Source organism: Humulus lupulus, chromosome 2 (assembly GCF_963169125.1).
Source record: "Humulus lupulus chromosome 2, drHumLupu1.1, whole genome shotgun sequence".
In the NCBI taxonomy this organism is placed as follows: Eukaryota; Viridiplantae; Streptophyta; class Magnoliopsida; order Rosales; family Cannabaceae; genus Humulus; species Humulus lupulus.
The window spans coordinates 126,635,146-126,658,010 of record NC_084794.1 but is presented as its reverse complement, the minus strand read 5'-3'; the positions used below and the strand labels follow the sequence as shown (position 1 = coordinate 126,658,010).

General features: G+C 38.8%; 2 protein-coding genes across 10 annotated transcripts; both read right to left on the bottom strand.

The window, feature by feature from the left end:
* Positions 1-3,296: 3,296 nt before the first annotated feature.
* On the bottom strand, positions 3,297-5,920 carry LOC133818480 (uncharacterized). The gene is made up of 2 exons (XM_062251373.1): positions 4,607-5,920; positions 3,297-4,365 (listed from the first exon to the last, which is right to left on the bottom strand). Exons 1-2 carry the CDS (start codon positions 4,763-4,765, stop codon positions 4,036-4,038), a joined length of 489 nt encoding a protein of 162 aa, XP_062107357.1. The 5' UTR covers positions 4,766-5,920; the 3' UTR covers positions 3,297-4,035.
* Positions 5,921-7,480: 1,560 nt separating this feature from the next.
* LOC133818479 (protein STABILIZED1) lies at positions 7,481-13,157 on the bottom strand. 9 transcript variants are annotated; one of them, XM_062251368.1, is made up of 3 exons: positions 9,942-13,157; positions 9,183-9,324; positions 7,481-7,713 (listed from the first exon to the last, which is right to left on the bottom strand). In XM_062251368.1, the coding sequence occupies exon 1, from the start codon at positions 13,128-13,130 to the stop codon at positions 10,026-10,028; it is 3,105 nt and encodes a 1,034-aa protein (XP_062107352.1). In that variant the 5' UTR covers positions 13,131-13,157; the 3' UTR covers positions 7,481-7,713; positions 9,183-9,324; positions 9,942-10,025. The 9 variants fall into 9 exon arrangements, with proteins under 9 accessions (XP_062107352.1, XP_062107349.1, XP_062107350.1 ...); XM_062251365.1 differs by having other exon boundaries at positions 9,175-9,288; XM_062251366.1 differs by having other exon boundaries at positions 7,481-7,672; positions 9,175-9,288.
* Positions 13,158-22,865: the final 9,708 nt, after the last annotated feature.

Genomic DNA, 22,865 nt, shown 5'->3' with positions numbered 1-22,865 from the left:
AGCCTTCTTTTATGTATATTAGGTTTTTCCCTTCTCTCTCCAAAAGTACCATAATGCCCCTTTTTCTCCCAAAGCATGAAGTCCTCATTTCCTCTCATTTTTGTCCTTTTCTCCAACATGCTGAATAGTCTTTCTGCCCTTTCCACCTCAGCCAAAATGTCAGCTCACCCTTTGACTGCCACACGTACCATGTGCTCCAAAATATGCCTGATCAAAATGCTTCAGGTTTGCTGCAGCAAACCTGAATATTCAGCCATCAACACAAAATTATCACAATAGATTCATATGTTAGCTCATTCCTTTGTGCAAACATTTATCCATGAAATCATTATCTTTAACCCAATAGCTATTAAAAACTAAAAGATAATTACACTTAATTAAGATAATGAAAACATCAAGGTTAGCTACAAAAATCTAAAAATAAACTAACATCACCCATGATTTTTTCACAATTATAAGTTCAAAAGCACATAAAATAACTCTTTATTCAAGAGTTATCATCGCCTTAAGATCGGTTATGGATAATCCCATCTTTTCTATGGTGGACCTGAAAAGCACATTTACTGAGCTCCCATTATCAACCAATATTCTTGTACCCTTCAGTTAGTGAGTTGAACGGCTACCACCAACGGGTTATTGTGTGGGAACTAAACGTGGCTAGCGTCCTCTTCCGTGAAAATGATTGGTTGTTTTTCCAACCGCTGTTGTTTTGATAACCGTTGCTTCGGGATAAATTCAATGTCGTTGTGAGTTTTCAGGTCCTATATATACCTATTTTGGGCTCCACTACTTGTGCCCGTCAAATGAGGTCCTCCGAAAATAGTGGTTATACCACCTCCTACTATTGGAGGAGAGTCAACTTGGTTCCCTTGATCCATCTGAGTCCTAGGCTGACCTATCGGAGTTTCCGGAGCTGGACGAGAATTCTGCCCGGCTGATTGATTGGGAGCGACTCGGTTTCGGGCATACTGGGCTAACGATCCAGCCTGAATGAGAGTTTCGATTTCATCCTTCAATTTTCAGCAATCATCAGTGTTATGTCCGATGTCATTGTGATATCGGAAAAACTTAGAGGGATCTCTCTTCGCCCTCTGGTGCCTTAATGGCTCTGGTTTCTTCCACTGAAGGCGATTAGAATTCGCCAAGAAAATATGCTTCCATGTATCTGTCAAGCTAGTGTAGGCGGCATAGATTGGCTTGAAATTTTCCTCGGGCTTGTTCTTCTTTGTGTTATTCTGGTCGCCCTCACCATTCCCTTTTCCTCTTATTGTTTCCCACCTAGTTATTATGGGTAACAGGTTGAGCCGTAGATGCAACATTTGTCACCCCTCCAGCGGGCTGAATAGGGACCTGGCTAGTTCCTGCGACAACAGATCGCGCCTCCTCAAAATTTATCCATTCCTGAGCCTGGGCCAAGAACTCATCTACACTTTTAACTCCTTTTCGCTGGAGTTCCTGCCATAAATCACCTCCTACCGTGATTCCCGTCCTCATTGCCATGAGCTTGGAACTATCATCAGCATCTAGAGCTCATATTGGAACGTTGGTGAACCTACTTAGATATGATTTCAAGGACTCACCAGGTTGTTGTTTTATGTTGGCCAATGAGTCGGCCTCTACACGAGTTTCCTTTGAAGCTCGGAACGATCTCTTAAACTCGGAAGACAACTTCTTCCACGAACTGATCGAATGTTTTTTGTATTTTTTGAACTAGTGTCTGGCAGGTCTGGTTAGAGTTGTGGGGAACAAAATACATCTTAGTTCAAACCCAACTTTGTGGGCCATCATCAGCGTATTAAACATCTCGAGGTGGTCGGATGGATCTAAATTTCCCTCAAACCTAGGCATGGTCGGCATCTTGAAGCCTACAGGATACACAGCTGCTGCAATGTTTGGGGCGAAAGGCTCGAGCTCCTCATCGAAATCACAATCATCAATTCATTTTCTAGATAAAAGCTTCTTCATCTACTCCTCCATCAAGGCCAGACGCTCGAGGGTTGGATCTTTGATCTCTAGATTAGGTGGGGGCTGTTCGCCAGCCCCCATCCTATTGTACGTGTTTGATGGGTTGTTTTCCCTCCAAGTTCGAGCTTGGTCAGGTGGGACATTCCCATTGTCGCGCAGGATAGATGGACCTCCCCCATGTTGAGTATAACTCATATCATCATTGCGAGCTGGATACCTTCTTTGTGAATTCAGATGGTCACGCAAGTCAGGATGAGAATCGGAACAAGGACTTTGTGCGGAACTCAGATGACTCCTCGGGTCACTTTCAGACCTGGCACCACGCTGGCTCCCCGTCCAATAACTTCCATTAGCGAAACTTATGACCCGCGGCTGAGAACGAGGACCTGGATTATCAACGCAAGCTTGTGGGACATAGGTGTCCACTGACGGGGGAGGATTTCTCCTTCTATTCCCACAAACTAAAGCATCCCTCTATGGGTGCGGTGGTGTTGGATGTCGAACCGGTGATGGCGGGTGTCTTATTGGCGAGGCTATCCTCATCTCGTCAGGTCAGACTAAATTAGCATGTCTCGGCTCTACCCCATTCTCTCGAGTCCTCTGTACCTGTTGTTCTAATCGCGGCACAGGTGGATTTGCTGGGGCATTTTAACTTCGTGAATTTGTCCCAGCTCGCCCTGTTGGGTTGTTGTGAACATTCCTTGGAATCTATGCGGAAGGTATAGAGCTGGGGGTCACAATTCTGACCGATCGACTAACATGGGGATGATGGTTCCTGTGATGATTAGCAGGTTGAGCACTCCGCTAATTTCGCTCTGAAGGTACAAAGCTCAGAGTTGTAGTTTTAATAGAACGAGTGAGATTAGGTCGGTTATTCATGTGGGACCTATGGGACCCACTTTGCTTATTTCTGACGTTAGCATTGGTTGCAAGATGGAGTAACCAATCCAAGACCTCCTCGATCTACCTGTTAGCCCGAGCGAGATGGCTCCTTAATTGGGCATTCTACATCTTGATGGTTGTTAGATATCCTAGATTAGGAGTTTTTGGGAGTGACACTGAACTCCCAGCATCATCTTGGCTCATCTGTTGCTTTCCAAGACGTTGTTGAACGCCTGGGCCTTTTTCAATGGGAATGACCATATGATGCGCCACTTGCCCACCAGGCTGCTCCATTTCATTGTCATGCATTGATCGAGTAACCACCATGATGAATGTTTGAATGAAACTTGTAAAAGATTAAGCATTAAAGAACTCTCAATGAAAGCACCAAACTGTTGACGCAGTTTTTCGCCAATGGTAGATTAAGAAAGATATTAGTGTTATTTTCTAAACCGTAATGAACTATATGAACAACTTCTCACACTCACAATTTTACGTGGTTTAGTGGTTAAAATCCACCTAGTCCACGAGACAATATTATTCTCTCACAATTTCTACAGAGTTTCTGTATTACAAAAAGTGGTCCATTTTCCTGTCCATTATCCCTAATATTTATAGTGGACATTCCAGGACAGGTTTGGGTAACCGTGTGCATAAATATGGTAAACAATCAACCAAGATAATTCTCATTTATATAGGGATACGATTTTCTATGGAAATTACTCTCGTTATCTCGAACAATAAATGTATAATACAGTCTGGACATTAATGAGCGTATAAAGAGCCTCTAAGCCTTTTGGGAACATTCACTGTGCGTCATGACCAAGTCTCCACGAGCTGAACATCTTCATCGAGCTGGTGATCGAAGAGTGTCCGAATTTTAGTTCGGATTAAGTTCAGAGCATCCTAAAGGTGATTTGGTCAATACATGTCTCAAACTGGATTATTGTCCTGCAAGGCGATCTGCCAAGTCCTAACTCGAGCTGCTTACATCAACGTTAGCTAGATGTTCTACTTGCCTGGTTTTTCCATGTGTTATTTTGACAGTTGTAACCCTAGCTGAGTGATTGAATCCACGATTACTTTTACGGTACAATAGGTATAGCCATACAAGTAGTTTCCTAACAGATAACTCCTCACTCTTCACTATTGAAAGCATTATTCAATTCTACCTTTGACACTTTACCACTAAAACGACCAAATATTTTTTTTCTTAAAAGCAATCTTCTTTGTATGAAAAAGAGTTAAATCAGAAATATCATTGCAGTTAAGACCTATAACAAGGGCAAACTCCTCATCCGCCCTCTCATGATAAACCTCTCTCAACAAAACAAGTTGTGCCAGTTGGGTTTGGAAATAAATATCATAAACATTTAAGAAGTGCCCAAATGGCGTCTTCTTAAACATTTCTTTTTGTTTTGCAATGAATTTTTTTTTCAAGTTCGTAATAACAAGCTTGTCATTGAAACTTTGAGCTTTACTTCCAAACCTCTTAGAGGGACTGATCTTTAAATGAGCCTGCAAAAGGAACAAAGAAACCAATTACAAAACATGTAACCGGTTTCATAAAAATTTAAATGTAAACTTATATATCAGTAACCAGTTACACATATAACCAATAATTGTTAAACAGAAACATTTTACGAAAAAAATGTCAAACGATAAAAAAAAACAAACACAAACACAAAATGTGAACCTGGTTTCATTAACATCATCATATGAATTTATTTTAGAAAAAAAAACAAACAAAAAATCATACCACAACATGCTTTGTCTCAGTGGCATCAGATTTACCATATTTACTTCCCAATGCATCAAATTTAACCTTATTACTTCCATATGCAGAAGATTTACTCTTTTGTTTGAAATTTGCTGGAGATTTACTCTTCTTCCTTACTATAGACTTCACCAATCTCATCACCAACGCCAGCGACCTTGGAAGAATTTTCTACATCTTCAGAATATTTCTTCTCAGCATCACACATTCTGAGCAATATTCTTAGAAACAGATGCACCACCAACTTCACCAACTCTAGTATCACTACCTCTAGGAACTAACTCCGACTATTCCATCAGTGTTGATTGAACTTAAATGCAAAATGCACTACAGAAGTAATATACAAACAAAAAAAATCCAAAGTGAAAAACATATATATGTATTGCACAGAATAAAAAAAAACTACCAAAAACTTCTCAGTAAAAAAATCAACAAAAACGTGATTAAAAACATAAAGGAAAAACTGAATAAAAACCAGCCAAAAATTTCCCACTTAAAAACTAACAAACAAAATGTGCTTGAAACTGAAAAACCCTCATTAACAGTGATACAAAATCAACTGCCCACAACTAGCAAAAAAATTAAAGTTGAAACAAACTAATATAAAGTGAAAAAAAAAAATCCAAAGCAATATCCAAACAAATTAGAAAAATATTAAGTATCCGATGTAACCAAAAACTCACCACGTAGAACACCCAACGAACGATCGGCAATATTCGAATTTCTCAATATAGAGTAAAAACTAAAAATAAAATGAAGAACACGAAAAGATTGAAGAACATGAGAACACTAAATGCGCAAAAAATAAAGCGTGGGAAGGAAGCAACCTAGTAGAAAATGGAGGCTATAGGTACTCAAGTACCTGCATGGCAAAAACGAAGAGGCACGAAATCAACTTTTTGTGATTTTTTAATATATATTACTAATAAACGTTTTTCAACATCTGTAAAATCAAATAAATTAAAATAATAACGATAATTACTAAAATACCCTTAAAAAAATTCAAAATTAGCCACTATAATTTTATAAAATAAAATATGGTATTACTCCTAAATTATTACAAAAATATGGAAACTAATCCCATAAAAAAAAAAAAAAACAGAAAATACCATATAAAATGCATATTTATCAAATTTCTGGTTCCTCTTTATATACGTATGTTATATATATATATTTGGAGTCTTGGGCCTTTCAAAGGGAATTGATATATTTATGTTATATATCTATTTTGAGTGTTGGCCTTTCAAAGGGAATTGATATGAGCTTCTCACATTCTTCTTTCACAATTTCATGTTTACCATTTTTACTCTAAATCTGAAATTAACACAAAATTAGATTAAATTTAATATTTCCATTTTAAATCATTTTTGCATTTAAACTAAAAAAAATACATGATTTAATTCTAATATTCCACCAAGATGCACCTAATAATATGAATTTACATGCTAATCAATACCATAAGCATATCTCAAATGTGTGGCAATGAGCTGAGAAGTAATAATGCTTGCAGTTTGTTTGTTTGTTAGCTCAAGAATGGCTCCAAGATGGGGGAGTGAATTAGGAATTTAAAACTTTTTCGAAACTTTAAAGGCAAACTATTTATTTTAAATCATAAATGAAACTTAGGCAAAATAAATAAATAGACAATTATGAAATAAAAAAATGAACACTAAAGTGAAAGAGTTCAAGGATAAAAATATCACACTCAATTTTTGCAAACTTCGATTAAACTCGTTCCCTATGTCCTTTAGTCTTCAAAGCTATGACTAATTTTAAGTTCAACTAACAGACCAAGCTATGGCAGTGTGTGAGAAGTAGGTCTTATAACTTTAGTATACTTGTCTTATAACTTTAGTACCATTAAAATTGTGGTGTAATATATAAGTTGTTCTTCATATCGCAAATCCTGTAAATACATTGAAATTGACTGTTATTTTGTCCACCGAAAATTAAGGTATGATTTCTATAAAATATATTAAGATTGAAGAACATCAGGGTACGTATTCATGTAAGCTCTAATTATCTATTCAACAAGCTAGACATAATTAGTTGTATAATCAGCCCTAATAATTCCAATTAGTATAACGATACTAATTTGTATAGTTTTATAATATAGAATTCTTAGCATATATATAAATATATGGAGTTTTTTTTTTTTAAGTAGGGTCATCACTTTTATCCCTATTGACATGAGTGTTTTAATTTTTGACACTTAAAGAAATTATAACCCAATATTTTTTTAATATGATAGTGTACGTGAAAATTATAGCAAGCATCCCACCAGTTTTCAAAAAAATCCGAATAATTTACAGTATCAAAATCAGATTCAAACAATCTATTCTACACTCGTATTAAAAAAACATGCACACATGCAACTGAATGTTGCACCTTAATTTCAATACCATAAATTATTTCGAATTTCTCAAAAGCAGGTAAAATGTCTACTATAACTACAACGTACACCGCAATATAAAAAAACATTGAGTCATAAAAAAAATTAATCCTAGACAAAAATGATGTACCTACGTAAGAATCTCCCTATAAAGATATATCATATTTTCAATGAAATGTACGAGAAAGTATTATTTTCATTTCTTTGATAACAATATTAAAAATGCTTTTACAAATTAAATCATCATTTCCATTTATCTTTAACTTCAAAGCACTATTATCACAAGGGAATATTGGCAATGAAAGGAACTTCTCTTTTGACGAAAAAACCAATAAGAAATAATAGCTAGTTTATCATACAACCAACAAAAATCATATGCCAACCTCCTTCAGCGAGATAGTAAAGTTCTATTTTATACTATTTTCACCTTGTGTACTGATATAGTTGCTGGATATTCTATAAAATGTACTCATAAAGTTCAAAACTTGATACTAGTTGCCAATTTGTTCCATAGATGCAGATAAGTAATGATCAGATAAATTTCAATCGTTCCTCTAGTATTAGTAAATTGTTCCATAAATAACCTTTATGCTTATTCCAACACCAATTATAAAATAATAGAAAATTTTGTACCGCCAAATTCCAAGGCCCTGGTTCTGTACATAGAGAATCAAATAGAAACCCTGTTGGTATATACCTGAACAAATCCAATCAAGGTCAAGCTATAAAGGGAACAACTATATGGTGATAAGAGTAGCAACTAGAATGAGAATATTAATAAACCAACTATCCCAAATCGTTCTCCATTCCCTTTCATAAAGGATAATAACAATTCAAGGCCGTAAAGTCAAAAAGAGACTATTAAGCAAATAAAGCATGATAAACAAATAGTAGGCAGACTATTCAGGAAATCTGCAGTGCATCAGAACACCACAAAATCTTTCTAAGAAATTATAAAACTTCAAAAATTAAACGATAAAATTACCAAAATAATATGGTATATCATCATATTATCTTCTTTCATGCAGAACTAAATTCTAGCAAGCTAAAGTAGGCTCCATTAAAAGTCCATGGGAAGAAATTGGTAGGTGGTGAGTGACTATGCTTCTTGATCAATTTAAGTCAAAACTGTATTTATTGAAAGTAATCCTTGCTTTTTCACTTCTAGTTCTTTCTCCCCCCTTATCCCATTCTTTTCTCTGAATTTTCTCTAAACCCTCTCATTCTCCCTCTGCCCCCGTATTGTACTCTCCTCCTATGTAGCAAGTCTTCATTAATGTATCTATGAAGATGTAGTCTATCATTGATTTTCCAAATTCATAAAAAAAATCCTATATTAACTATTCCATGTTAGAAAGGAAATTACAGCTTATTTGTCACTATAAAGGAAAAAGTACTATGCTTAGAGCATCAACAATGGACTGCATTGTATAGTAGTCATTTTTTAACTCATTTTTATAAAATGGAATTCCAATAGTAGTCTAAAATGTGTTAAATTTGACACATGCTAAAAGTTATACCAAATTTGACACATGCTAAAAATTGTACCAAATTTAGTACAAAATATAACATGTGTCAAATTTGGCCCACAATAAATATAAAAAATTTTAATTACTCATTTGCAGCCCATTAATACGATATATTAATTGAAAAATATTTCTAATTTTTAATTTATCTTTTAATAAAAGAAAATTGATTGTTTTGTATATTTTCAATAAGCATTTAACATTTGTATTTGTATTGACTTATTTATCTAGTTTACACATTTTGCATTGAAGTACAAGTGCAAAAAATGGGTCTAATTAGCATTGACACATTTTGGGCCAAATTTGGCCAAAATATACAACATCTATTAGAGATGGTCTTAGCCAATTAGAAAAGGAAAAAGAAAAAAGGAAACTGAAACTTTTTTTCAGTTCTTAGAATCCCTGCATAACCCCCCATAGACGTTGATGTGAGTACCACAACACAAGGACCATAACATTAGTAAGAAATATTAAAATCTCAACCTTTTAGATGGAGTTTCCAATCTTTAACATACACGATTTTCAAGATATTAAAACTGATTAAACAATTTGAGAAAGGTCAAGAAGCAAACATCGTGAATATGTTTTAAGTACGGTATTTCTATGAAGTTGGATAGGGAGCAATTACATACTTGCTTACCTTGAAAGAATAAATCTTATTTTCAAAGACGGGCCACTTTTATCCATCCACATCTTCATAGCATCTACTCCTACATTCTCTGTGATATTACTTGCTCCTTATTTCCCTGTTAGCATTCAAAATATGCCTCATTGTGGTGAGGCTAGAAGAAGATAATAGTTAAGGGGAGGGGGGGAAATGAAATATTGTCACAAAGAGGAATTTGCAATGCAGAATAGTTCGGAGGGAGGGAAAATTACTCCTTATCGAAACTTAAATGGCCATTCAACAACTATCAAAGTGGGTTACTTCATGCATAAAAGCTAAACCTCAAACAGTACAAACCATCCTGAATTCAGTTGAATCAGCCGATAAAACTAAAGTAATGACACAAGCATGTTCATTATGATAAAGGTGACACTCATTTTTACATGAACAAATAGGTTACAGCTCCAAGAGAATGAAAAGAAAGGAATGTTCAAGGGAACAAAAACAAATTACAATGTGACCCCACAAAAGAAACAAGATAAGAAAAGAAGTCCCAAGAATCTAAAAAACCCGCTTAGAAAAGCAATAGCCAATATGGTCAAGGTAAATTAAGGAAGCACTTGAAAAAATGAACTGAAAATATGTTTGAACAGAGAAAAAATACGATAACCCCACCACTCTATTTCTGCAATAAATATGCTTGAAGCATCAGAACAGCTCCCAAGAGTAATGTAAATGATGAACTTGTAAATAAATGAACAAGTTCAGAAGAACAAGAGGATAAAAGGTTACCCTGTATAAAAATGGTATCCTTACAATGTTCAACCACGTGACCTTGAGAGAAGCAAAAAATCTACAACATAGAAGAACTAGTAGCTAGTGTTTTTCCGCGGCACTTTCTTCCTTCCCAAGGGCAACCACTACTTTCTTCAAGATTGCTTCAATTGGTTGGTGAGAGTTCTCCACTGCCTTTGATATTGCTTGCCATTTCTCACCATGCTTTGGTTCAGCAGCAACACATCTTTTCAAAACATCCTTTTGGTTCTCATCGCTTCCATGCTGAAGCTCAAACTTGTAATATAAAGCCCAAAAATCACCAATATCAGGAGCCAAAGTCACAGCCCTGTTGAGCCAAGTCCTAGCTTTATCCACCTTCCTATCATGCCAGAACAACTTAGCCACGGCAGCAATAACATGGGGATCATGATCACATTTCTTGAGGGCATCCGAGCTCTTGGTTTTGCGTTGGGGACGAGGTACCATCTCAATCGAGGCTGCCCACAGTATACCACTGTTGGGACACTCCTGTAGTGCCTTTGCCATCAAAATGTCAGCTTCTTTCTTGTTGCCGTGCTTGAGCTCAGAACGAACTGCAGCAAGCCAGAGTTCAGGATTGTGAGCATTCTTCTTCCTGGCCATGGTAAGAACTGCACGGGCTTTACTCAGTCCATTCATTTTCTCTTCAAGATTAGCAAGAGAAAGCCAAAGAGGTATGCAATGTGGGCAGTGCTTCAGACCCAACTCATAAGCGTCTTTGGCTTTTTCCAAGCAACCAAGCCGCTCCTCTAGCTGTCCCAGCATCAGCCACAACTTATAGAATGATGGGAATTGCTTCAGACCTTCATTAAGCAACCTTCTCTCCTCGTCCACCTTCCCCAATTCTCGTTCAACAATTGCTGATTTCATCCATACTCTCTCTGTGCCTCCCCTTTCTCGAGCTTTAGCAAGAAGCATTCTAGCTCTCTCAATTTCTTGGTTCTCAAATTCAAGCTTGAATGCAGCAAGCCAAATTTCCTCAGAATTTGGAATAGCAGCATAAGCTTCCTGAAGGATTGCTCGAGCAGCAGGCACATCCCCAGCAAGCCACTTCTCCTTGGCTCCCATGAGCCATAAAACTTCAGCCTGTGGCCGGTACGTAACAGCTTTACGAAGTAAAGCATCAAGAGATTCCCTAGTCCCATGGCTCTTTTCAAGCTGTGCTGCCTTGAGCCATATGCTTTTCTTGGTTAAGAAGACAGTAAGTGCATGAGCATAAATAGCTCTGGCAGTCTCAATGGAACCCCTTTTCTTGCACTCCTCTGCATCAGCAACCCATGTTCGCTTCCTATCTTCATCCTCCACACCAATTCCAATTGTATTATGAATGATAGCTTGGCAAGTGGCAACAGACCCTGCTCGTTCAGCAGCCTCAGCCTCCTTCATCCAGGCTTCTCTATCAATCTCCAGCCCTTCTCTTTGCAAAGCCCTTATACCCCTTTCAATGATCTTTCCCACCATAGAAGTGTTTCCATTAGCTTCTTCCAACTTTGCTGCTGTAATCCAAATAGCAGGCTCCTTTGGAAGCTTCTCTCTTGCCTTATTAAGAACCTTCTTAGCACTATCATAAGTTTCCAACCTTGCAAGTGCAAGCCACAGCTCCACATGTAATGGACAGCACTCCACAGCTCTATGAAGCAAAAGTCTAGCATCCTCCTCATTAGCTAGCTCTACCACTGCCTTCCACAACCTAACTGAATCCGGAATATTTTCCAATCCTTTCCTTAAAACCCTACTCTTATTTACATCATCATGCTCCAAATCCTTGGCCTGCATCCACAACTTCACCGAATTTGGTATCGCTTTCACTCCCTTTGCTATCACAGCTTTGGCTTCATCAGGGCTTGAAAGCCTACATGCCTCCAACCAGACATCCTCGTTCTTAGGGCACGCCTCACACCCTTTCTGAATCAGCTGCCTTGCCGCCTGAATCTTCCCTGCCACTTCTTCTAACCTTGCAGCCGCAATCCACCCCGGTGGGTGTGTTGGATTTGTTTGAGTAACACTCTTTAGCAACAATCTAGCTTTCTTAATATCCGAAATCTCAGCATCACTAGTAATCTTCATACTTTTAAGATCAGTAAGATACCCCTTAGGGTCCACAACAGTTAACCCTGAAACAGAATCTGAAAGCCTATCTAATTTTAAAGACAATACAGTACCTCTTCCTTCACCAACAGCAGTCAAATCGGTAACTGGGGTTTGGCCCCATGGCGTCTCCGTGCCACCTGCAGCCCTACTCTTTGGGTCCAATGCAGTGACATGTTCCTGCTCCTGTCTTGCCTTCTCAAGAAGTGTGTCTGGAACTGGAACAAAACTCTCAAACCTCTTCTTCTTATTCCTCAACGAATAATCTCCGATTTCAGGTATACTATCCCAGTCATTGGAAGACATAGTATACAATTTCCTCTTCAAATCAGCAAACTGCTCTGTAATTTTCGGGTTCGAAGCTCGGTACTTCTCAATCTCCTCTTTCAACCTAGCCTCCCTCCGATCCTTCCTCCTCGAATCCATTCTCTTATCAATGGCCTCCCAAACCGCATCAGCCTCTTTATCGTCTTCATCATACTCAGCTGAGGCGAACAACCCCACATCATTACCTTCAAACTCATCGAATTTCTGATTCTCGTCGTAACCTTTGTCCTCGCCATCGTCCTCTTCCTCCTCCTCCCCGGGCTTCCCGCGCCCTCGACCAACAGCAGAAGCCCCTGCACCGCCTATTGTGGTGGCCGACTTGTCCGGAAGGTCAGGAGCGGCTCGGGCGGGACCAATATCAGACCGAGTGGTGAACCCAGTAGCACCACGACCGAGCCCAGCGACATAATTGGACGGGGGCTTTGAGTTCAAGAAATCAAGGCGCGGTTTAGGGATAGTAGGGGCTTGCATCCCGCCAACCAAGGGGATATGGAGGGTTAGGGTTGAATAGGGTCGAACACCGAGCTCGGAGAGGAGAGTGGAATCGGTGTTTGAGAACAATTTGAGGCTCTGCGAGAAGAAGAGGTGTTGTAGAGAAATGGGTATGCCGGAAATTTCATTGATAGCGAACTTTAGGTCATGAAGAGTGGTGGAGCTAGGGTTTAGGTTTAGGGCTAATGTTTTCTGGTTTAGGGATGTGATGAACACCATGGCTACTGTGTCTGGTTTCTCCTGGTACCAATAGAGCATGAAAAATTGGTTCAAGGAATTAAAAAAATAGCCTAAATAGACACCGTTTTATTCATTTTCAAAAGTTCTTTTTTTTGGGCAATGAAATTTATTTATTAAAAAATAAATAAATAGTTTTTTTTAACCAATCTAATGTTAAAAATTCTTTCTAAATTGTTATTCAAACTTGAAGTTTTGGTTAGATTTCTTTCTATGAATTAATGTGCCACATCAATAACATGTTTGTTATTTATTAAAACTATGTTTTTTTTTATTGCCAAAAAAAAAAAAACTCTCTGAATTTCTGAATTTTGGGTAGTATTAAATTGTGGCCCTTTAATTAAAAAAATATTTATTTTCTTAAAAAAGATAATTAAAACGTTGAAAAAATATTCATTTTAAAAGATAATTAAAACGTCTTGTCTTCCAACAATTTACCTCGCTGCAAAACTGTCTGCAAAACTGTAGTGGTTTTGAAGAATGAAACGGATCTAATGCAGAAAAAGAAGAAAAAGAGGTGGAGAAGGATGAAAAGTAAATTTTAGGATTTATTTTAAAATTTTCATTTTATATTGTGAAAAAAGTAAAAATTTATAGCTATTTTTTTATTTATTAGATTTTCAATAGTACAAATCTTATTTAGTAGTTGGAAAAAAAAGGGATAGTTTTCAATCTGGTGGCTTCTTCTATTGAAGACTCGAACCATGGCAATCCGATACCAAATGCAATTGATACTTGAGTTGCTTTGACCATTTGCATATATGCGGCCAATAATGCCTCCCATTCCATAGGTCATTAAGCTTCAACCTTTTCTACATATAGGAGTCTAATTCAGCCCGTTTGATCTTTGCCAACCACTCTCATTGTAGCTCCACCATTCGTCCATGTTGCATCCATTTTAATTTGAATTCTCCTCCAACTGGGTGTTGATTCACATAAAATCGTAGACGTATGATTTTATGTAATCAAGGTTCTACAACTTAAATGTTCATTCTACCACTTGTTTTATTTGTGTTATGTTCTTTGTATTATTCTCCCATTAGAGAATAGATTATCTTTGGTTTATTCCTTTCAATTGTAATATACAAAGCTTTTTGTATAGTCTTATCCCCAACAATCAATAATCTTTAACCTCAAACCTAAGTTTTGTATCAAAGATTGTCTATCTCTAAGATTTATCTACTAACCAAAGCTATGGAAGAAAGCTCCTCTATCTCTGCCCTCAAGTTTATGTTTCAAGATCTAGTGAGACAAGATCGATTCGATAGCTTAAACTTTGTGTGTTGGCAAGACAATATCAAGTTTCTTCTCACAACATTGAATGTTCACTACATTCTTGACAAAGACTTGAAAGCTTTGGATGCTCCAAAGATGATGATGCTCAAGAAGTTATCAAGGAAATGAAGAAAAGGGAAGAATATGAGCTAATATGTAGAGGCCACATACTCAACGCCCTTATAGATCATCTCTATGATCTCTACATCAACACAACATCAGCAAATGAGATATGAGATGCACTTGAGAGGAAGTACAAAATTGAAGAAGAATGTACCAAGAAATTTTTCATAACTCAATATATGGAATTTAAATTCTTTGATGGAAAACCCTTACTCCCCCAAGTACACGAGCTCCACGTTATCGTGAATAAATGTTGGGGGCAAAACCTGGCTCTAAAGGTATTGAGACAGGGCTATTTTTGGCCCACTCTAACAAAGGACTCGATCTTGTACGTGCAGAAATGTGACAAATGTCAACGCTTCGCCATAATTGCCCGAGCAGTCCCCGTTGAGTTAACCATGATCTCATCCCCTTGGTCGTTTGCAATATGGGGAATTGACTTGATTAGTTCCTTACCAACTGGAAAATGAGGAGCTTGTTATGTTGTTGTCGTCATTGATTACTTCACGAAGTGGGTGGAGGTCAAACTTTTGGCAACCATCACCTCAAAAAGAGCCCTAGATTTTGTCGTAAAAAATATCATATGTCGATTCGGGCTCCCAAAAAAGATCGTGTCTGACAATGAAACTCAATTCAATAGTGATCTCTTCACAAACCTTTGTGAAAATACGGCATAACCAAGAGTTTTTCGTCAGTAGCATACCCGCAGGCTAATGGGAAGGTTGAGGCTGTAAGCAAGACCCTAAAAGAGAGCTTAAAGAAGTGGTTAGATGAAGCCAAGGGACTATGGCCCAAGTAGCTCCCACAAGTACTTTGGGCCTACAGAACCTCACATCAAACCTCCACGGGACATACCCTTTTTTCTCTGACCTTTGGAAGCGAGGCTATGCTCCCGATTGAGGCGTTAGTGACAACCCATAGACAGAAAACCTTTTATCGAGATTAGAATCACGAGCTACTCAGTGCATCCCTTGATCTGATCGAGCAAAAATGAGAAGCGTCACAATTGCAGCTCGCCCATTATCAACATAAAATCACTCATTACTTCAACTAGAAGGTAAAAGGACGCAGACTTAAACTAGGTGATTTGGTTCTCCGGAGGGTGTTTTTGGCAAGTAAAGATCTCAAGGAGGGTGTGTTAGGGCTGAACTGGTAAGGGCCATACCAAATCATGGAGTTCCTGCGCGAAAAGGACCTTTAAGCTAGCCCGGTTAAATGGAGAAATAGTTCCACAGATCTGGAATGCCCTGCACCTCAAAAAGTATTATCAATAATTTTGTTGTCTTTAATGTTTATGGAATTATTGTTCATGTAAGGCTTATCTATAAAAGTCGTTTCATTTTAATAACAATTGGATTATTATGTAATCAATTTTGTCATTTTATTATCGCATGCTCATTCTGTAGAAGCAGCCTAGAACATTTATAAAATTTGGTCGCTCGGGGGGCACATAACTGAAGAGAGCTTTTAAGTTCAGCATATTCAGATAAAGTTTGAAACTTAGAGTTTGGAAAAATTGATTATTCAACGTCTTTTTAAAGCTCGGGATTTTCAAAATAATTATGAATACGAACTAAGTTGAGAAATCTCTAAAACAAAACCCTTAGATATAACTAGGTCCTAGGCCTAATTGTTAACAGGTACAATGTTATTAAGCAGACTAAAAACTCATGGATACGACCAGGTCAGAGGCCTGATTCCTAATAGGTATAATGCAATTAGGCAGGCAAAATCTTGGATACAACTAAGATATCTACTAAAATTAATTAGTCAAGCCATCAAAAACTTATCGCGATCTAAAGACAACCCCTGAGATTTCAAGTGTACAAGAATTCAAAATTCAAAAACATGAAAAAACAATAGACTAAGGGGAACACGAATAGATCACAAATTAAATATGTATTCAAAAGCATATAGTTTCCTTGATGAGGGAAAAATCCTCAATCTGAGCCCGAAGGCGATTGTTTTAATCCCTAGAGACTTGGTTACAAAATACAAAATAAAGTAAAGGAATCATTGAGCTCCGTCGACTTGCTCGGATGATGTCACTTCCTCGCCATCCCCTTCAGCAACATCAGAAGCCTCGGCGGTCTCAGAGAGTTCCTATGAGAATCCAATCTTGAATTTGGCAAGATAAGGTTCCCAAAACCCTGGCTGGATGAAGGTGAAATTACTGTCTTGGTTGAAAGCCCAACACCGATAGAGCATTTTCTCCAGAGAGTTCATCAACTCTGCAATCTCCAACCTCGCCCTCTCGGCCTCGTCCTTGGCTTTGGTTTCGGCCTTGTCAAGCCTCTTCTTAAGGCTATCATTCTCGACCTGCAGCTTGTCCAGTCGACGGCTCACTTCCATGACCTGATCCTTAGCAACTCGTTCGCTCTCCTAGGAAGCAGTCAGGGCAGCCTTTACAGACTGGTCGATCTCCTGGGAGGAAACCAGGGAAGCTTTGGCGGATCACTCGCTCTCTTAGGCAGCAATCAGGGTGGCTTGGAGCTCATCACTCGTAGCTTGGACCCAGCAATACGTGGAGTTAAGTCAGGACAGACTGCAGAGGGAAAATACAGGATAAGGTTAGTAAAAAAAAAAGATAAAGAAAAAAGTACTATAGAAGGAATGAAAGTGGCTTACAATGAGGTTCATTCCCATGGCGAAATCGAGAACATCTTTGGGAGTACGCTCCTCCATGGCCCTCAGATCCCTAACATTGGCTTTGTACGCATGGCCCACCATATGGCTCTCCATCTCAAATACAATCCCCTGAAACATTTCAGGGATACTTTCCAGCTCGAGTGGCTTCACCGGGATGTGAACAGAGGGCACCTGAGCGGACGGGGCTTCGCCTCGAATCACTTGAGGAACCGACGAAGGTACATGTCGAGGGAGAGGAGGAGCAGCCTCGAGAACTATGACTGTTGTTACCGGGGCTGGGGGTCGAGTTTGTTATTGCTCATTTCAAGTGGAGCTGGTACCTTTGTCTTTGACAGGAGACCCAGTGGAAGTTCCCTTCTTGGGAACATGTTTCTTTGGCACCTTAGGCCTTTTCACCATGGGCCCAGCTCCGGCCCCACCAACCTTGAAGGCTCCCCTTAAACCTGAGGCATCTGGAAAATCAATCTCTTCACCTGGAATAGAATGAGCATAGGAGTCAAATACAAGAAACAGTTAGTCAATGTAATGCAAAGAAAAGAACAAAGCAAGAACCCTACCCTCCGAACTAGAGGAGGAATCTACTATGATCAGTTCGGGGTTATGAACCAGACTGGATGAAACCTCTAACTTCTGGACTATCAGAGGTGGTGGAGACTCTTGGATTATTACACCCTGGGTCCTAAGGGCTTAGGCTCTCCTTCCGAGTTGGATTCATCTACGGATTACCTAAAATTGGGGGAGAATGCACCCTGATGTAAGGAAGGCCACGTCCTACGATTCGTATTGTATTCCTAAAAAATGGTCGACCTAAAATGGAGGGTATTGTCTACTATAATGGTGCATCTGGGATAGCTATGGTCATGGCGTACCACCAGATGATCCACACACTGGAGGAGTGTTATGTTCAGGTCCAGGTCAACAGGATGTCAACTCATGAGCTGATGGGGGTTGAAACGAATTAGCCTAAAATTGGCAGCAACCCGATCTAGTTCTCTATATGGGTTACCTTGGCCGAAAGTGCCGGCTGCTGCCCCGGACTCAGCTCGCTCTGGGTCAGGATCTTGCCCATCCTCAGGAACTCTTCTCTTGCGCACCAATGGCACCACATCCTCTTCCTCCTCGGTGTCTTCAATGGCGGGAAGGACTTCTTTAGGAGGAAGAAGCTTAGGAAGTACAGGAGATGGACCTCATATCTTGATAGCCAACGTCTGATCTTTGCGTATTAGGTTGCAGGCCACCATGGTAGCATCATTCACTACCTATCAGAATTCTTTCTTCTTCGGAGGAAGACGGGACACCATTTCATATTGACCTCCAAGGGTCTCAAATCGCCCTGTCCTCTTGAATATACCTTCACACAGAATGAACTCTGTTAGGAGGATTAAACTCAATAAAGAATGATAAGGAAGATCATGTATGGAGTTCAAAAAGTTAATAGACTTACGAGGACGGTTGAAATAGCGGTGATTGTAGTTCTTGAACCTATTCGACATAAAGAACTGGCATTTATAGTCATTTGGATGGCTGGGGAGGTCAATAATGGAGGCCGAGTTGGGGAAGCGAGTGAGGTAGTAAAAGCCATCACCTCGCAACTTCTGATCAGGACTAGCCTTGAGGCAGAAGAAGTATATAATATCAGCTGGGGTGGGGATCTCCCACTCGTGCCTCAAAAATAGATATTTTAACCCCACCAAAAGTCGATACGAATTTGGGGGGAGTTGGAATAGTGCCAGTTCAACGTAGTTCAAGAAATCTACGAAGTACTAGTCTAAGGGGAGGGAAGCACCTGCATTCAGGTGCTCATCACTCCAAGCCCCAAAGTCATCTTGAAGAGGGGCACAACTCCGCTCTCCTTCCAACGGATGTCGGGAAATAAGGCCATCAATTCCCATCTCGATCCCATGGCTCAGCAATATCTTGTTCACTTTCCCCTACGTTGTTGTTCGGGACACGATGTGCTCGGCCTCGAAAAAGGTGTTAGGGTCGACAACAATCTCCCTCTCCACCACTGGGCCGAAGTGAGGAATTGGAGATTCGGATGCGATCTGTTTGTCCTTATTCTTGTTCTGAGTAGAGGAGCTCACGATGTTTTTCTTTGATGGGGCCATGATCTAGCTCGCCTGATGACAAAGCGGCCTATTAGTGGGGGCCTAAAATAATGACTAACTAGAGCGATAAAGGTATGGTGACCCAAGGGTTTCAGTGGTTTACTTTTTTTGATTCAAAAATCACATGAGCTAAGGTAGTTCCTAGCACCAACACGTGTTTCCACGCGCAATCCTAGGCCACGCGCTATAGTTTCGGGAAATTCCCTAATACTTCGAGATTCGCGTGTTAGACCCATCAAACTCGCTACTTTTCTTTTGAAAGCAGTTTAATGAAAAATCACTTAAGGAATCGTGACCCTTAAGCTACCCAGAGCCAAACCTAAAAACCTCTCAACTTCTATATCCAAACAGGTATCCTAATCGATCCACTAGCAACATTTTCCTTGCAAAACCTAGAAAATTTGCCCAGTTTTCAAATAACTTATTTCTAAACAAGTCCAATATCATTATTTTAGCCTAAACTGATCCCTATTTGAACTCAGACATGGCTAGAACACGAAATGGTACTGAACAAAAAATATTTTTTCGAAGTAAAAAGAGCTCATTGGAAAATAAAGAAGTGAAAGATTCAAACCAGATGATGAAATACTTACATTTTATACATTTGTTCGATGAGAATATTGATGCTTCTACAAGCAGGAGCTTGAGAGCTTGTGAGAAATTGAAGGGCGATGAAGGTTTTTGGAAAAAATTGAGAGAAAAAGGGGATTTTTGTTTCTAAAAGGAAATTTTTGAATGCGAAGGTGGTAAGGTTCAGGTCTGATCTCCTTATTTATACGTAAGTTTTGGGAATTAATTTGGGCCATCCGACTGGGTCAGCTTGAGATCCAAAAGCCAAGGTTAAATGACCCGTGCGACTACAAAAAGTTTACAAGACAATTATCACAGTCCTTGAAACCCGAACATACACCAATTACAGACGGCCACGTGTTCAACACTCGAGTAGTGGGCAGGCATGATTTTACATGACAAAATCCTAAAAGCCCCTACTGTGCGTGTCAGAAAATAATAGCGTCAAACATGAGCAGGAGCCAGGAGGGAATATGTTGTACCCTAAAAATTAGCACGTGTTTAATCACTCAGCTAGGGGTACAATTGGCAGATAATCATGTGGAAAAAGCAGGCAAGTAAAAAATTTAGCTAATAATGATGTGAGGAGCTCGAGTTAGGACTTGGCAGTACGACATTCAAATAATTATCATGTCGCCTCTTAGGATGATGATCCAGTTTGAGACATGTAGTGGCCTGATCCCCTTTAGGGTGCTTTGAACTTAATCCAAACTAAGGTTCAGATACTCTCCAATCACTAGCTCGATGAAGATGTTCAGCTCGGGGAAACTTGGTCATGATGCAAAGTGAAGGATTCTGAGAGACTCGGAGGCTCTTTATATGCTCGTTAATGCTCAGGCTATATTGCACATTTCTTGTCCGAGATAACAAGAGTAATTTCTATTAGGCAATCGTATCCCTATGTAAATGGGAATTATCTTTATTAAATTTTTACCATATTTATGCACATGGTTACCCAAACCTCTCTAGGAAATTACACTATAAATATCAGGGATAATGGATAGGAAAGGGGACTGCTTTTTGTAATACAGAAACTTTGCAGATATTGTGAGAGTAATAATATTGTCCCGTGGACTAGGTGGATTTTAACCACTGAACCACGTAAAATTGTGTGTGTGAGAAATTGCTCATATAAGTTCATTATAGTTTACCAATAAGCACTAATATCCTTCTTATTAGATTTCTAAATCTATTATTGGCGAAAAACTGCGTCAACACCTACCTTGAACGCTTTTTCCTTTATCGCATGCTTCACATTTCTAGCCTCAAAATATTTCGAGCATACCCATAAAGTACTTATTTCTATATTTGTTTATCTACACAAATACTTGACGTGCTTGAGCTCGAATTTCCATGCATTCATACATAGTTTATTTGATTGCACATTTTTCGACTTCATTATCTTCAAAATTGAATATTACTTTCACCTCGTATCTTCGTTTAAAATACTTTTTTTTGTGGGTAACCTTATTAGTCTAGTTTTTTTTTTTTGCTTAATCATAGCAACTTTTCCTCATCCTCGAGTATAGTCTCGAGGTTGCGAGGTGAAACTTGTCTGCAAAAATTTCCAGCTCTGTCTCAACTTATAAATTTTTGTTGGTTTATCTAGAATTCCAACTTTTAACCGTGTTGATTAGAATTTGCTGGTTCATTTCAGACTTGTTTAGTTTGTGTTTGGTTAATAATCCATACACTTGTTTAATTTTATTTCATTTTTATTGATGTTATATTTTTGAGTTTATGGTATTATTGTATACCACTTATGCCCCCTTAATATCCTATGATTGCAATCTTAGGTTATTGAATTTTGAGAGCTTGCAAAAAGTACAATAATAAAAATACACAACATTTGAATAAAAATTGGTGCTTTATTAATAAAAAGCAAAAATTAAGTACAAGCTTGGTTACAAATGAATAAAAATCATTCCTACAAAACTGATAATAAGGTCGTAGATGTTCACCATTCCAAGCTCGTGGTACCGATTCTCCATTTAATATCGGTAGTTTATAAACATCAGGTCGAATAATGGACTCGATTGTGTATGGTTCTTCCCAATTAGGACCGAGCATGCCTGTTGAGGGATCTCGTGTGGCCAAAAACATGCGTTGGAGCACCAAATCTCCCAATCCAAATTTTATGTCTCGAACCCTCTTGTTGAAGTATCTTGTAGCCCTTTGTTGGTATGCAACGTTCTTAAGTTGGGCTTCGTCTCATTTTTCTTCAATTAAATCTAGTGTTTCTTCAATCTGGGATTGGTTTAAGGTCTGGTCGTATGCCTCACGTCTGATTGTTGGGATTTTGACCTCAATAGGTAGCATAACTTCGTAACCGTAAGCTAAGGAGAAGGGGGTATGTCCTGTCGAGGTCCGGGCTATCGTTCTGTATGCTCATAAGACTTGTGGTAATTCCTTTGGCCATTTTCCTTTAGCATGTTTGAGCCTTTTCTTAATAGAACTTTTCATAGTTTTGTTCACTACTTCGACCTGGCCATTTGCCTACGAATGGGTTACAGAGGAAAAACTTTTGATTATCCCATTCTTTTCACAGAACTGTGTAATCAATTCGCTATCGAACTGGGTCCCGCTGTCTGATACTATTTTCCTTGGTACCCCGTATCTACAAATTATATTTTTCACCATGAAATCCAAAAAATTCTTTGAGGTAATAATTGCTAGAGGTTCGGCCTCAGTCCACTTTGTGAAATAATCAATAGCGACTACGACATATTTTACTCCCCCTTTCCTTGTTGGTAAGGATCCTATGAGGTCGATTTCCCATACTGCGAATGGCCACGGAGAGCTCATAATGGTGAGCTCGGTAAGTGGATCTCGCGGGATTGAAGCGAACCACTAACACTTGTCACAACGCTTGACTTATTCGAATGAGTCTGCTTTAATTGTAGGCCAGAAGTATCCTTGCCTAATCACCTTTTTTGATAGACTATGCCCCCCAGTGTGGTCTTTGCAAAAATTCTTCATGGATTTCTTCTAAAAAAATTATGGCTTGGGGTGGAGTTACACACCTTAGTAG